At 42.7% G+C, this 16,880-nt stretch overlaps 1 protein-coding gene across 7 annotated transcripts in view; it reads left to right on the forward strand.

Moving 5' to 3' along the window:
- NEK10 (NIMA related kinase 10) overlaps positions 1 to 16,880 on the forward strand; it is a 201,672-nt gene that overhangs the window by 16,285 nt on the left and 168,507 nt on the right. For all 7 annotated transcript variants that reach the window (XM_075922001.1, XM_075922000.1, XM_075922002.1 and 4 more), the window contains 3 exons: positions 3,191 to 3,275; positions 5,057 to 5,098; positions 16,795 to 16,873. In XM_075922001.1, coding sequence (XP_075778116.1) covers positions 3,191 to 3,275; positions 5,057 to 5,098; positions 16,795 to 16,873 — 206 coding nt within the window. The remainder of the gene's footprint in view (positions 1 to 3,190; positions 3,276 to 5,056; positions 5,099 to 16,794; positions 16,874 to 16,880) is intronic.

The following is a 16,880-nucleotide window of genomic DNA, read 5'->3' on the forward strand; positions in this document are numbered from 1 at the left end:
CTGGGCAAAGGGCAAAACCTGGGTCTCCCAATCTAAATCTGGGCAGATTATAACAATACTTCTCTACTTCCCATATTCAGGGTTAAATAGTGCATTTGGCCAATTGAAAAGCTGCAGGGTGCTGTCACCCTAGCCTTGGGGCAGTACTTCCTAGAATACCTAGCTATTATTGTGCACCGTGGATGTAGCTCTATACGTGCCCTGCTCTCCCTGCACCCCCAGTAGCAATATGGGAATGTCAGCCATCCTAGGCTCCACAGATCTGGGGTCTACTTTCGCACATCTTTACAGAAATAAGTGCAAGACATTCAAGAAAATATAAGCACTGCAATTTCTTAAAGAAAAGTAAATGTTATATATAAACAAAATTTTCTATTTAAATCCCAGGTAAAATTTTCAAAAAAACCAGCCAAGACCAGATTTACAAAGGTATTTAGATATCTAAAGATCCAGTTAGATGCCTAGGGGAATTTCCAAAAAAACAGACCAAGTTAGTCACACATTTCCCATTGAAATTCATGAAAAGCAATGGCAGTCAGGTACCTAACTTGTTTATATGCTTTTATAAATTCCACTAGATGCTGATCTGTGTCTTTAGACACATACATACCTTTGTAAGTCTGGCACTGCTTTTCATTTTCAACATTGTTTTATGCACAGAGAAACCTAAGTCTTACAGACTTCTGGCCTGGCTTAACTCTTTCAGGAGTCAGTCCTGAGGAACATAGCTGTGTTGGATGAAAACCGTAGTGCCGGCTTAGTCATACAGGCAAAACTACAATTTTGCCAGTATGTCTTATTTTGCTTGGAGCAGAGTGTGGAATAAACTATGGCAGTGAAAATGCAGCTTTGCTGGTATAACTGCATCACTGTACTGGTATAATACAGTGCTATTAAAGATGTGGTGTAGACATGTAGTGTAGTTTCACACATGCAGAATGGGAAGCGACTGTCTAGAAAGGAGTACAGCAGAAAGAGATCTAGGGGTTATAGTGGACCACAAGCTGAATATGAGTCAGGAGTGTGATGCTGTTGCAAAAAAATACTGTTGCATTAACAGGTGTGTTGTGAGCAAGACACGAGAAGTCATTCCTCTGCTCTACTCTGCGCTGGTTAGGCCTCAGTTAGAGTATTGTGTCCAATTCTGGGCAGCGCATTTCAAGAAAGATGTGGCGAAATTGGAGAGGGTCCAGAGCAGAGCAACAAGAATGATTAAATGTCTAGAGAACATGACCAATGAAGGAAGGCTGAAAGAACTGGGTTTGTTTAGTTTAGAAAAGAGAAGATTGAGCGGGGACATGATAACAGTTTTCAGGTATCGAAAAGGGTGTCATAAGGAAGAGGGAGAAAACTTGTTTATCTTGGCCTCTGAGAATAGAACAAGAAGCAATGGGCTTAAACTGCAGCAAGGGAGGTGTAGGTTGGGCATTAGGAAAAAATTCCTAACTGTCACGGTAGTCAAACACTGGAATAAATTTCCCAGGGAGGTTGTGGAATCTCCATCTCTGGAGATATTTAAGAGACATTTATCTAACCTACTATCAGGGATGGTCTAGACAGTATTTGGTCCTGTCACGAGGGCGGGGGACTGGACTTGACCTCTCGAGGTCCCTTCCAGTCCTAGTATTCTGTGATTCAATGGGCTTAGGTTCCTAAGTGCTTATGTCACTTTTGCAAATGGGACTTAGACTATTAATTCTCTTAGGCACTTTTGAAAATGTTAACCCCATTCTCTTTTGGGTACAGTGCAATGTGTCATTGTCCTGCTATAGAGGATCTGTAATGATACAACTTTATTTGCTGATAATTCAAGGAAACTGAATGCTATCTCCTTCCAAACATTATTTATGCATTGTTTCTGATTTTTTAATTTTTCTATAATTTCTATGATGCTTTAACGAGTACCTTGTATTGAAAATGACCTGGATGAGGTTAATAATGCTATCATATATTAATAGCCCTGTGAACCCAGTAATACAAGTGCAGTCACAAGGGGATTACATGCCCTTTTGTAAGCACATTGCTACCAGTATGTTGATAGCTTCTCTAGAACAACTGCCATTGCAGAAGGTCAAAGCCTCCAGAGGCTGCATTGGATAACTACTAACCCTGATGCGGGACATGAAAGACAGATTGCCTTGTGAAACTTGTGGATTCTGCCAGGGATCTGGGCCTCCTGAAAAACAGATTTTTTTTTAGGAATCACTTCTTAAGGCATATTGAACAATACTCCTTTCTGTTCCACACACCATTGCCAGAGAATAGCAATAATTTTACAGCATATAATATTTTTTTATTTACAAGGCACAATTTGGCCTTCCAAAAGCAGTCTGTACAAGCCATCATTTCTCCTCGAAAGCAAACACCAGTTTTCTGATGAGGCAAGTGTGAGAACCTAGGATAGAGCCTCTATCCTTAACAGGGCTTACGTGCAAAGAAGCTGCCCCAAATAAGTTGATCCTGGTGTTCTAATTGCATGCAGTACAGCACAGCCTTTATTTTTATCAAAATATTTTTAGTCATTGGCTTACTTCCCAACAGCAAATGATAACAAGAAAAGAGAACTGCCACATCATGTAGACTTCTGTTTCTGAATAACTTGTCCAGATAAATACGGATACACTCACCTTTAGAGATATTCTTATAAATATGGAGTATAAGTATCTATCTATAAAAAGGGTGTCTGTAGATGTCTAAGGATTGTTTATAGGAACATAGAATATATGCCTTTCATAGACTATGCAAAACCATTTGTTTGTAATGTATATTGAAAAGTTATACCTCAATGATACTCATTTCTGGAACGTGTTGTGTTTAGGTGTTAAATTTTAAGCACATGGTCAGTTCAGTTGAAATCAAGGGGACTACTTGTGCTTAACAATCAGAAAGTGCTTTTCTGGATTAAGGCCTCGGTGAATATTGTGTATGTTAGGTGTAACAAGTGATAGCTAGTAATGTGCAATTTAATAACATCTTATGTATTCATAGGGAATTCATATCGTGTTGGTTGTATTTTATTTATAGTGATTGAATACAAATAGTTTTTAAAATATGATGGTGTGCTGGTTTTCATGCTTAATCTCATAATGACTAATGCCCCAAACTGAAAAACTCTGTTCTTTATGTTCATTGTTATGCATATGTTGTTGCCCCTGGTTTATAATAGGTTTTTTTTATGTTTCTGCTATAGGGAGTGGGTTAATCGAGCCCCATCCATCCATTTCCTGAGAGTACTAATCTGTCTGAGATTATTAATGAGGGATCCATGCTATCAGGTTGGTTTGTCAAAATTGTATTTTTTGCTGAAAAACAGAAGACGTATAAACTATATGTGTACTGTGTATATATACAGGCAGTCCCCGAGTTACGCGGATCCGACTTATGTCGGATCCGCAGTTACGAATGGGGCCGTTCCTCTCCCTGGTCTCCAGCAGACCAGGGAGAGGAAGCAAAGCGGCGGAACACGTGGGCAGCGGACAGGGGTGTCCGCTGCCCATGCGCTCCGAGGCTTGGCTCTGCTTTGCCTCCCCCCCCCATTCCCCTGGTCTGCAGATTCAGCAGTGGCTGAATCAGGACGCCTGGGGCAGAGCAGCTTGGGTGTTGCTGGGTTGGTCCAGTAGCGCCGAGGAGCGGCGGCGCTACTGGACCAATCCAGCAGCACCCCAGCTGCTCTGCCCCAGGCGTCCCCAAGTCAGCCGCTGTTGAAACTGACCAGTGGCTGACTACAGGAAGCCCCTGCCCCGGGCTTCCTGGAATCAGCTGCTGATCAGTTTCAGCAGCAGCTGACTTGGGGATGCCTGGGGTTCTTAAGTTGAATCTGTATGTAAGTCAGAACTGGCGTCCAGATTCAGCCGCTGTTGAAACTGTTCAGTTCCGACTTACATACAGATTCAACTTAAGAACACACCTACAGTCCCTATCTTGTACGTAACCCGGGGACTGCTTGTAATATGGAAACAGTAAGAGTAAGCTACTGACACACAACAAAACTTCAGTAGTGAAAGTCCAAGTAAGAATATTGGGACTGTAAAACTGTTGCAATTGATACACAGATTTTGCTGTATACATGTGTCTTTTGCAGACTGTTTATTCAACTTGTGATATTTCCTGTACAATATCTATAGTAATTAATTATAAATAAGACCAGGAATTACTATAACCAAAGAGATGAAGAGTCAAGTCTAATAATCTTGTTTCTGATACTGGCTAACTCTAAAGAGAAATATATAAAGCCCTCAAACTGTAAATGTACTAATTGTAGAGAACTATCAAATTGGAGAAATACCATCCTCTTCCCACTGGTGTTCATTTGGTATTCTGAAACGTCTTTACTGGGTTCCATTAATATGATCCTAGCTATCATAATTATAGGTGCTTATTTATATAGATTAAAAAAGTTTAAAGAAAATGGGCAAGTTTAGTCTTGAATAAAGAAGGCTGATTAGTCTTTAAACATGTTAAGAAATGATATAAAGAGGACTGTGGTCAATTGCTCTTCATAGCCTCTGAAGATAGGACAAGAAATAATGGGCTTATATGCAGCAAGGAGATTCAGGTGATCTGTTAGGAAAAACTTATTCTAAGAGTAGTTAAGCTCTGGAATAGGCTTCCTAGAGAGTTAAGGAATCACACATCACTAGAGGTTTTAAAAAACAGGTTGGACAAACACTAGTGAGGGACAGTCTAGGTTTACTTGGTCCTGCCACACAATGCAGGGGGCTGGATTTAATGAATCTTGAAGTCCCTTCCAGGTCTACATTTCTATAATTCTGTATCTCTAATCCTTATAGAAACTTGAGCTATTTGCCTCGGTATACTTCAGGTTCGTGTATTCCATAACTTAATCATACATTGTTGTCCCAAGTTTTGGATGTTCAAAATTAAATGAATACAGCTTGATTTTTGAAGGCGCCAAACATTCACAAATTCCATTAACTCATGCTTTGGGAGAGCTCAGCACTGCCAGAAAAAGACCATTTACATTAAAGTACCCATTCATACCAATGTTTCTAGTTTATGACAATCTTAATCAGTTTTCTTCTTTATTTTTGTTCAGGAAATGCTCTATAACCTGGGTGGGATTGAAAAGCTAGCTCAGGTAAAATATTTTTTCTTGGCTTTATCTCTTATCTTCTTCAATAATTTGTTTTTGCAAAGGCAAGCATTAAATGTATTGTCGAAGTCTTATTCTGTTGGCACATGGAGAGAAATAAATTTATCCTATTAGCACATGGTTAAGTAGACGTGGTTACCAATTATGCCCAAAGCAACTATACATGTAATTTAGTAGGGTGCACCAGTGACATTTTCTTCCACCAAATTGGATTAGACAGTAGCTAGTTTGCTGAAGTGAAAAAGACTATTAAAGGTCAACACATGTTTGGCTCAGTCATGAGAATATGTTCTAGGTTTTTGAAGAAAGGATATATAAAGCCCCTGACTGACTTATCTGAAGGAGTTACAAAAGTGAAAGAAAATCTATTAATTTAAAATAAAAACACACTGAAATGACTGTTTTTCACAGATTGCTATGCTTTAATTAATGTCTATTAGGGTTTTTTTATATCGTTGCTTCCGTTGCATTCTATGTTATTAGATTAGCATTAGATTAGCATTCTATGTTATTAGATGTGACTTTTATCATAGCAAATGAAAAGTCTGTGGGCAGTTGTAAAAAGGGCAAGATAAATATAATATAAATGCATGACATTATTTTTTGTTTTGCATAAAATAGTTCTTATTTTTCCAGGTTTAATTCTTGGAGACAAAAAGTATAGAACATGTGATAATGCAACAGTTTGGAACATAGATGCTAGCAAGCTGAAATACAGCATTGATTAATTTAGTCCAGTAGTTCTCAAACTATGGATTAGGATACTAAAGAAGATAGGGTTGGGAGAGCTGGCTTAGACTTAATAGTGTCCGAGGCTAAAACTCAAGCCACATTGCCCAGGGCTGAAGCCAGTGCCTGAGGTCTTCAGTCCTGGGTGGCAGGACTCAGATTGCAGGTCCCCCTGCCTGCAGTTGAAGCCTTTGGGCTTCAGCTTTGGCCACACTGCCCTGAGCAATGGGGCTTGGGCTTTGGCCTTTCCATCAGGGGACCTGGGCGGGCTAGGGTTTCAGTCCTCTCTCTCCTAGGGCAATGTAGTAAGTTTTGTTGTCAGAAGAGGATTGACGTGCAATGAAGTTGATAACTTCTGATTTAGTCTGATGATCCTTTGTAATGCATTCTATGTTAACAGTGTTCATGCTCATTCAGGGTCCATTTTGTGGGAAGTTGTGATGAATAGGAGGAGTGCTGGCCAGGACCTGGTGACTACGGGTTAAACTCAGGTAGCTAGCAAGAATGTTGACAGGGAGCCAGAAGAGCCAATGGAGAGAGTGCTGAAATTTGAATTGTATAAAATACTTTGCCTATTTTCTTTGTGTGGGAGAGTTAAAGCAGGAGTTGAGAGAGAAAGAATGATTGAAACCCAGGCAGGACTACCATTCCTCCAAGGAATTCGGGGCATGGAAGTGGACTGAATCCAGAAGCAATCATGAGTTTAAAAAAGTGGATCTAGTCATGATCGGGGTATTTTTCTTTATTTTTGTGGTTTGGTTTGAACTGCTCTGTGTGAATCTATGCCTCCCCTTCCCCATTCGCCACCTCAGAATTATTCCCAGAGATTTTCTCTGTTTTAATTTGTTTTCCTTAGTTGCTCTGTAGCAACTAGCTATCAAGTATGCCTTATTTTTGGTATTAAAAATTACTTTTTTAAGGTGATTTGATTCTTGTGTCCTGGAAGATAACAGCGGCTCTATGTCTGTCTGCATGTCTCAGACTTAGAGGTCAGCTACCAGAGACTGCTGTTTGTTTTTCTCTTCTCTTGTTTTTCAAGCTCCCATCTAGTAAAAGAACTCGGAGATTTCAAGTGTCCCCTCCCTTATTTTTAGGAAAAAATCATTTGATGGTGGCAGCTACCTCCACCCAAAGTTAGTAAATTTGTGGCTTTGAGGAGTTTTTGTAAGCAGAGCTTGTAGAGGCAAGGTATTTTTAAGGTCTCTTGCGGGCCCCCACCTTCTGCACTTGGAGTGCCAGAATGTGGATCAGCCCTGACAGAAGTAAAGATGGAATCCTGCTAAAACGGCTACAATTGTTTTAAATAACTGGACTTTAGGTAATGGGGTGAATATGTGTGGCTCTCTCTGTTAGGGTGTAAAATCCCGGTTAAATCAGTTAACTGGTATATAACAGATTAGCTGATTAAATGTGGGCAGGCAGGGTGGCTGCTGGAGTGGCCCTCCTGTCAAACATAGGGAAGCTGGAGAGGCCCCTCTCACCATAGTTGGGGGCTGCTCCAGCCAGGCTGGGTCCACTTGCAGACAGGGACTGCTCCAGCTGGGCTGGAGCACCCCGCCCATGACAGGCTAAGGCTGCTCCAGCCCACAGGTTAATCATTCGCATCCTTACTCTCTATGCCCACATTGGCTCTCCAAATAGAAACAAATTCAGTTTTAAAGAGTAAAGCTCTCTTAAGAGTACACTTGTGCATCCCATTATTGTGAAGTTGAATCCCTCCTTTCCACAAGATGTGCTATCTTCAAGATGTGCGATCTTGAAGCTGATATTGAATCCCTCCTTTCCACAAGACTCCTTTTACACTTAGGCTAGGTCTACACTCACGGCTTCTTGCGTGAGAAATATGAAAGTGAGGCTAAGCGTGGAATATTGCTGAGCCTCATTTGCATACCTAATGAGCCGCCATTTTTGCAGAAGAGGCTCTTGCGCTAGAAGGAGCTGTCTACACTGCCTCTTCTTGCGCAAGAAAAACCCTCTTGCGCAATGCCGCTACGCTGATTATTTTCAGGAATAATGGCATTGCGCAAGAGGGTTTTTCTTGTGCGAGAAAGGGCAGTGTAGACAGCTCCTTCTGGTGCAAGAGCCTCTTCTGCAAAATGGCGGCTCATTAGGTATGCAAATGAGGCTCGGCAATATTCCACGCTTAGCCTCATTTGCATATTTCTTGCGCAAGAAGCCGCGAGTATAGACATAGCCTTAGCGTTTTAAATATTCAGCTCTTAAGATTCACAGTGAAGTGTGCTCAAGTATTCATTGTCACATTCAAATGTCAACATACAAATATCTCCAAATGTCAGAAGTTATGTCTATTTTTTTACATCTATTATTCTAATGGCAGCTATGACAATAGTGTGGTTGTATACTGTATATTATAGGGGCAGCAATTGCACTACTTAGAGTTAAAATTACATAATAGTTTTCATTCTAGTCCCTGTTTTCACTTGCTCGTAGCTTTCTGAAACTTTCACCTTCTGTGATGAATTTTTCCAGCTTGGTCTCTGCCTGAAGGTGAATTATTTTTAGAAATGAAATCTTAGCAGTGTAATATCTCTGTACAGTACTGAGCTACTAAGTTGTTGCTGAGAGATTAGTAGAGGTTAGGAGAGGCTCATTGGTTTTGTGTGTGAAGCATGGGTACACAGATTGCAAACTGATAAAAACTCTATGGTAATTTTGTTTTGAGAGAGAGAATAATAAATGATTATTCACTTCCACCACACTGTGAATGACTGATAACACTAGGATTTGTTTTTTGGGGGTCATATTGTTATGCTTGTAATCCCTATATATTTCCTCCCAATAGCTTTCATAAAAGCTAGATGGAAACCAGTCTAAATTTTAGATTCTGAAATTATTATTATGTGCTGCCTCATCAATAGTCTATAGCATTTAAATTGTGAAGTTAGCTGGTTGTTGGAAAGAAAATTAGTCATCTTACTTAAGGTGGCAGTCTAAAGGTGTAAAATTTAGGCAGAGATTCTCTTAAAATAGAGAATGATTGGTAATAGTCTTATCAGTTACTGGTACACACCACAAAAGCACTGCACATTTCAACATGATTGGTAGCATAACTCTTGACAGTGCCTCTTATGACAAATGTGCTTATTTTAGATGCAAATATGCCTTTGTTCCTCAAACATCTGGTATACTATGAGTGTCACTGTAAATTATTGATGTTAGAAATGCTGAGCCTCGCAATGAGGTTGTTAATTAATTCAAGCTCTTTCCTCTACTATATGTTCTTGTTTTTCACATCCTTGTACATAGTTGCTGTATGATTTAAAAGCTATTAAGGACATTTCGGCAGTCTGAAAAATGTGATCTGGCAGCCTCTGCTAAATGGTGATGTAATAGTTTAGCTCTTTACCTTTGGAAACCTGATTTCAAGTCCCAGTCTATGATCAGAAGTGAAAACGGTCAGTGGATCTGAAATAGTCATCATACAGTTTGCAAACTAGCCACTGATAGAAAGCCAAACAGAATAGTTTCAGGTTACGGTTTAGTTATTTGGATGCTTGAATAGTATCATGTGCCTAATGAGAAACAAATGTGTCAAAAGTACACCTGCTATTTCAGACTGTACCATGGTCAGATTCACTTTTCTCCAACAATACCTGTGGTGGCAATTAATCCATATGGAACTGGTTTGCAAATTGCTAGCAACCCCACCAACTGTGCCTTCAAGGGGCTTGAAATAGGCCAGCTTACTCTGAGCAGAGGGTGGGGCAGAGCAGAGAATAAATCTTAGATCTTTAATATAAAAGAGCCACATTTTTTCTACTTAGCCACACAATCTTTTAGTTTCAGAGAAGTAACCAAGTTAGTCTGTATCTGCCAAAACAACAAGAAGTCCTGTGGCACCTTAAAGGATAACAAATTTATTGCTATTTGGACAATAGCTTTCGTGGGCAAAAACCCATTTTGTCATTGCACTGCTCTTATAGCGGGAAATGTGATGCTTAATATCTGATTGCTGTCTCATACTTGTGTACCCAATAGACAAGTATGTGATGAGGCTCTTTGGTCTTTGTTTAGAGGATTCATAGACTCATAGACTTTAAGGTCAGAAGGGACCATTATGATCATCTAGTCTGACCCCCTGCACCGTGCAGGCCACAGAATCTCGCCCACCCCTCTTAGAATAATCCTCTCACCTATGTCTCAGATATTGAAGCCTTCCAATACTTTGAAGGCCCCAACATGCAGAGAGTCCTTCAGCTGTGATCTGTGCCCAATGCTACAGAGGAAGGCGAAAAACCTCCAGGGCCTCTGCCAATCTACCCTGGAGGAAAATTCCTTCCTGACCCCAAATATGGCGATCAGCTAAACCCTGAGCATGTGGGCAAGACTCACCAGCCAGACACCCAGAAAGTTCCCTATAATACAAGCTTTCCCCGCACCAGTTACTCCTGTAACTGAAATGGAAGCAGCTTGTGCTAAGGACGTGAAGAAGGCGTGTCTGTCTTGGCTTCTGACTTAAATTGGATGTATGTTTTGCAAATATATGTATATGTCATATTATAAAACTTAGCTTAACCAGCCTGGAATCAATGTTGGAGAGATTTTCTGTTGCCAAACATTGTGTTTAAAAGTGAATTATGTGTTAACGTTTTATTTTCACAGTTTTAGTGTTTGTATAGGTTGTAACGCCTTGGTCCGGCACCCTTGTAACCTGACTTGTCCTGTACCAGGGAGGTCAATCCCAGTTCCTCTGCTGCCACCAGCTGTAAGGCTCTGCGCTGGTGGCAGCAGAGGGGCTGGCATTGACCAAGCAGGGATTGGGTGGGGAGGCACTCGTGGAAAGAGGCAGAGTGGCTGGGCCACCATGGCTCAGTTGGTGGCAGCAGTTGGGCGGAAGCTAGAGGCCAAGAGTACAGCCTTGCTGGAATTCATCTAGCCCTGAGGAAGCCAGGCTGCCCTTCCAGTACCAGCCATCAGCTACGAGTCTGCACTTCTAGCGCTGAGCCATGGTGCTGCACAGCTACCCTTTCTCTTTTCCCAAGTGTCCTCCTTTCCCCATCCCTGAGTTTGAGCACCACAAATGAGCTGTTTGCGGAGCTCCAAAGCTCTGGGAGAGTGGGGGAGGAGTTACTGAGTGGGGGCCCAACTTTCTCATATGAGTGCTCCAGACCGGGAGCATCCATGGGGATGCTGGATCACAGATGTTGCCAGATGATCTAAATCCAGACTACAGAGGTACAATCTGTAGTTTAGTTAATGGAAGCTATCCCATTAAAAGTCACTTCATGAATATTTGTGAGACTGAGAAAAATATGTAGGAATTTTTGCTTCAAATGAGAACATAATTTAATACACTTATCTTTCCTGAAAGCAATTCTTATTCTGGGTGTTGTAACATTAGCATTTAAGGGGACTGAATGCCTTGGGGACATTGCTAATACATTACAGAGCCTTTCACTTGTAGATGACCAGTTTGACATCTGTCTAGTTCAACAGGAATTAAAAATTTGTCTCGTATAATGGATGTTTGGTGACTCCCATATGAGATTTGTTTGGTGAGTCCCAGTTCTAACTCCCACATAATAAATGTGATATTCTGCTTTCATCGTCTTCTGGGCAGTAGTTCTCTTGCTATGTGCTTGCACAATGTGACCACAGATATTGGTAGAGTCTGATAGTAAGATTACTCCTGCATCAGGAGTCAAAATCATGTTACTGATAAATTTGTGAACTGGCAAAAATGAGCTGTGTCTATCACGTTACCTGTCGCATACACTTTGGAAGAAGCCTGAGGAAGTTCAAGAATCAGCTCACCAAAAAACATAATTTATCATAAACATTTCAAAACCATCTAGATGACTTAAGAGCTGAAGTCCCATTTTCAGAAGCTCTGTAGGTACTTATGAACCTAAGTCTCATTGACTTTCAGTGAGAGTTTGGCTTCTAAGTACTTAGAAAAGGGGACTTAAGCTCCTGTGTCACATAGGTGTTCTTAAAGATATAATTCTTAATTTAAAAACTCATATTTTTTGGACAAAGCTCATAATTTTTTGTAGTCTGATTCACTATTTTTAACTTTCAGAGTTCTCAGTATGGCAGTATGCTGTAGGGTGGGTATGGATTGGAAAGGTGAATGGTCTTTCCATGCTTTGAAATTGTACTGGAAAAATATTAAATGTTAAGGCTCAAACTTTCAAAGTTGTCACGGGAATTGGACTATGACTTCCTTTTGTCAGTATACTTTGAGACCTTCTGATGATAACACTACATAAGAGTGTTAAACACTACATAAGGTGGTACTCTTGTCATCTGAAGAAGTGGGCTGTGCCCACAAAAGCTCATGATACCATCTACATGCTTTATTAGTCTATAAAGTGCTACCAGACCATTTGTTGTTTTTTGTTTTTTAAGTTTATCAATTTATCAAAAATTATCTTTGTCAGTAGGGCTGACAGAATTGTTTAGTCCTGGGCAAGGTTGGTGGGAGTACAGGAGGGGGAAGAGAGAACAAGGCCAGCTCCATACTCCTGGAAGGGTCTGGGTCTTAGGCAGAAGAGGCAAGGCTGGGGTCTAGCCTCCTCCCACCGGCCTTTCAGTACCACCTTTGAGAACAGTGCATGGAGCTCTGTCAGCAATTCAAAAGGGCCTGGGGCTCTCGCTGCAGCTGCTGTTGCAGTAGCAGTTAGGGTTGCCAAGTGTCCGGTTTTGAACTGGACAGTCCAGTATTTGAGAAAATATAAATGAGAAATTATAAATGTCCGGTGTTTTCTAAATAAGATGTAATGTAGATTGTGATGTAATGTCAAGTGTGTCCGGTATTTTTGTTGAAACCATTTGGCAACCCTAGTAGCAGTGTCAGGGACCCTGAACCCTTTAGAATTGCCGGGGCCTGGGACAGCTGCCCTCTTTACCCATCCCATGAGCAGGTCTTCTCTCTGATATAGTAAGGCGCTTTATCTCTTTTCTTCTTGGTACATATCAGCCAAAACGTGTGAATCTCCAACTTGTACTATGCAGCAGGGATGATGGATTTTTAGTGTGTGTGTGGGGGAGGGGGAGACACAAAGGCTTTCCTTCCTCCATGGCCCCACCTGACCCCTCCTCTTCTCTTGAGGCCTCGCCCAAGCCAGAAATAGCGTTGTCAGCTTTCTAATGGTACAAAACCAAACTCTCTTGCTCTGCTCCTTCTCCAAGGCCCAGCTCCCAGTCCTGCCCCTTCTCTTGGGGTATGTTTACACTAGCCCCCTAGTTCAAACTAGGGAGGCTAATGTAGGCATTCGAAGTTGCAAATGAAACCCAGGATTTAAATATCCCGGGCTTTATTTGCATCTTCCCATCCGGGCGCCATTTTTAAATCCCCTTAGTCCGAACTAACTGTCCGTAGCTACACGTGGCAGTCAAACATTAACGCGAACTAATTCCTTAGTTCAAATTAACTGTTACACCTCGGGCAAGTTCGAGTTAACGTTTGATTGTCACGTGTAGCCGCGGGCAGTTAGTTCGGACTAAGGGGATTTAAAAATGGCGCCTGGACGGGAAGATGCAAATAAAGCCTGGGATATTTAAATCCTGGGCTTCATTTGCAACTTCCAATGCCTACATTAGCCTCCCTAGTTCGAACAAGGGGGCTAGTGTAGACATACCCTGAGGCTATGCCCCCTGCTTACTCCATTCTCCCTCCTTCTGTCACTCACTGTCTCCCACCCTCACTCACTTTCACCATGCTGGGGTAGGGGGTTGGGGTGTGGGCTCTGCGTGGGGCCAGAAATGAGTTCAGGGTGCAGGGGAGGGCTCCAGGCTGGGTCAGGAAGGGGTGAGGACTGTGGTGTAGGAAGGGGGCTTAGGAGTTTGGGATGTAGGAGGGGGCTCCAGACTGGGCTTGAGGGTTCAGTGTGGGGGAAAGGGTACAGATTGGCACTGCCCAGAGTCTCTTTTCGACCCAGTGTTCTGGTTGAAAACCAGGTGCCTGACAACCCTGGAGTCAGGCTGGAGAGCCCAGGCCCCTCCATGTGCCTAGGGTAGCGGGGCAAGAGCAGCCCTAGGCCTCTATTCCACCCTGTGCCCAGGGCATGCAGATGGTCGATGTATCCCCACAGCAACCTGAATGGGTGTTGCCCTGACCCAACTCTGTTTTCCAGCATAGCCTAGGGAAGGGGTTTTGGGGGCTGAAGAGCCTCAACCAAGCCATAGTAAGAATCACCCACATCTGCCTGGGTTTCCTAGGCTGCTCTTTCCTGGGCCAGGCTCCAGCTTCCAGCCTAGCCAAGGGACAGGGCTCTGGGGGGAAGAGGAGTGGCAAAGAATAAGTTGCCTAGGGAGGTTGTGGAATCTCCATCTCTGGAGATATTTAAGAGCAGGTTAGATAGACATCTGTCATGGATGGTCTAGACAGTACTGGGTCCTGCTGTGAGGGCAGGGGTCTGGGTTCAATGATCTCTTGAGTTCCCTTCCAGTTCTAGTGTTCTATGAATCTATGCTTCTAAGGAGCAAAAAGTGCTGATGTCATTGCTATGCAGTCCGCTTTTGTCCTTTTGCACCCTAAGGAGATGGGTAGAACCCTGTGCGGATAAAAAAAATGTGGATTCATATCTGCCAGGCACAACTTGTCCGATCTACAATACAGATTTTACTTGCATCCACACAGCAAGCAATCTGGAGGGGACAAGGGATGGAACAAAGATGTGCGAAGGATCTTTTGGGGAGATGCAGGCAGCATTAGAGCAGGGGCTGAGGATAAGGGGGATCAGCAACTGGGGAAAGGATAGCATGGGGACAGGGTGAGGGCCTTGAGAGGGGTATGGAAGTGAGGGAAGAAAACAGACTTGCATTGTGTGCTGCTGCTGGGGGCTTGTGAGCAGTGGCACCTGACAGCAGCAGCTTCCATCATATCACAGCAGGGTAGAGGCATGGGTAGCTGGTAATGTAGGCAAGTGAAGGCATTGCCTTCCCAAAATTGCCTACACTGCCCAGCTCCCCAACTACCTGGGAAGGCTGGGGCTGTGTTGTGTGGTAGCCTGACTCCCTGAGAGCTGGGGAAGGCTGGGGCCGTGCCACACTGCAGCCTGGCTTCCCGGCAGCCAGGGAAGGTTGGGGCCGCGCCATGCGACAGTCCAAGTCCTCATCTGGGGTTGGGGGGGAGTGGCTCGGCTGGGGGCAGGGTGGAGGGAAGAGTTGTGAAGGGGCATGGTCTCGGGGAAGTGTTGTGGCTTTGGGCAGAAGGGCAGAGCTTCAGATACCTTCCCCAGTTGGGCCCTCACCCGCTGCCCGTGGATAGAGGGAAACTGCCTTGGGGACCTGCCCACTTCAGTCCCCTTGACAGAGGGGGAACCCTGTTGCCCAGGAACTGCCTGGTGCCCTGGGGACTGCCCCCCACAGCATCAGCCTTAGTCCAGTTCCAAAGACCCAGGCCCTCTCCCTTCAGAGAAGAGTAGCTCACTACTTTGCTGGGAGTCCTTCTTCTCTCCTGGAAATGAGTCTTCTCCTCCACAAATGCTCCAGCTGCACTAGCCAGCAGCGTCGAACAGCAGTGTCTGTGGGTGGCATGTCTCCCTGAGTTGGACCTGGCGACACCACTCTTGCAGGTTACTGCTCACCAGTCAGAAAGGCAGGGGAGCCGGGCAGGGATGTCATTCTGTGCCTCTGGCAGGGAGAGTTAGCTTGTTGTGTTCCTTCCCTGCCAGCAGTGCAGGGGGTCTGTCATCTCCCCCGGCCCCTGGCAGCCTGGTGGCTGGAGGTGGGGTGGGGAAAAGAGCCTAGCGTGGGTATCTGCTCCACTATCCACAAAAATAGTCCACAGATATCTGTATCAGCAGATATCTGAGGATATGCAGGGCTCTACTGATGGGTAAGATTGGGATTCTAGAGAAGAGGTGAATTCATTCCTGTTAGATTATTGCTGAGTTATTTAAGAGTTGACTCCATAACTGATTGGTCTGTTTATTTACAAGAACATTTTTAAAATTATTCCAGAACCTCCAGAGAATTGACTGAGCTCTCTTTCATTAAAAAAGTAGTAAACAGGAAGAGGGCAGTTATCTCAGGTAGATGTTAATTAGCAATGACTTTTATAATCAGACTTGTAATGGAAAAAGTTAGTTTCTCCCATAACTGTGGAGAGTATAATATCTCTTCCTAAGGCTGAAGTGTGGGGGCTTGCTACCGTTTCAGACTACTCTACCCCTTTCAGGAGTTTGATTTGTTCTGCATTCCCTCAAGTTTCACCTCAGTTAAAAAACTACTTACTTAAAAAATCAGAAATAAAAATAAAAACGTGTCACAGCACACAGTTACTGAAAAATTGTTTACTTTTTCATTTTTACCCTATAATTATAAAATAAATTAACTGGAATATACATCTTGTACTTACATTTCAAAGTATAATATACAGAGCAGTATAAACAAGTCATTATCTGCATGGATTGTTAGTTTATACTGAAATCATTAGTGGTTTTTTTTTCCTGTACCCTCTTGTAAAACTAGGCAGATATCTAAATGAGTTGATTTGGTAGCCTCAGGGCCAGCGTACACGTGTCCCTGGTGGGAACCACTGCTCTAGTGTCCTTCAGAAGTAGCAGTTTACAGTCTATTGTGAAACTGGTACGCCACCTTTGGGCTATGCGTCTGCATAGCACTTTTAAATGTATATAGTATAACCTCCATTTTGCAAACAATCTTACAAGTGAGCCGTTATCAAACCATTTTTCTCTATGGAAAAATAAAAATCACATAATAAAAATTATGTTGCTGAAGAACAAGTCAGTATCTTTTTACATTCTGATGCCTTCAGTGCATTGGAAAACACTTTGCAGAAATCTGAAGGACAAGAAAAAGTGATAGATATCATCATATGGTGATGTATACACTCTACCTTAATGTAATTTGGAGATGCTCAGTTTTATTAACTTTTCTGTTTATGAACCTATCAATCCCCAATTAGTGTGTAAAAAAGAGGTTTTAATGTATGTATATTAATATTATATTTTGTCTCTCAGTATATGGAAACAGTAGGAAATGGATATCTTGGAAATGGAGAAGAGCAGCATAATGTAGATAAATTGGTCAACATGACATGTGAGTG

This window comes from Pelodiscus sinensis, chromosome 2 (assembly GCF_049634645.1).
Source record: "Pelodiscus sinensis isolate JC-2024 chromosome 2, ASM4963464v1, whole genome shotgun sequence".
NCBI lineage: Eukaryota > Metazoa > Chordata > Testudines > Trionychidae > Pelodiscus > Pelodiscus sinensis.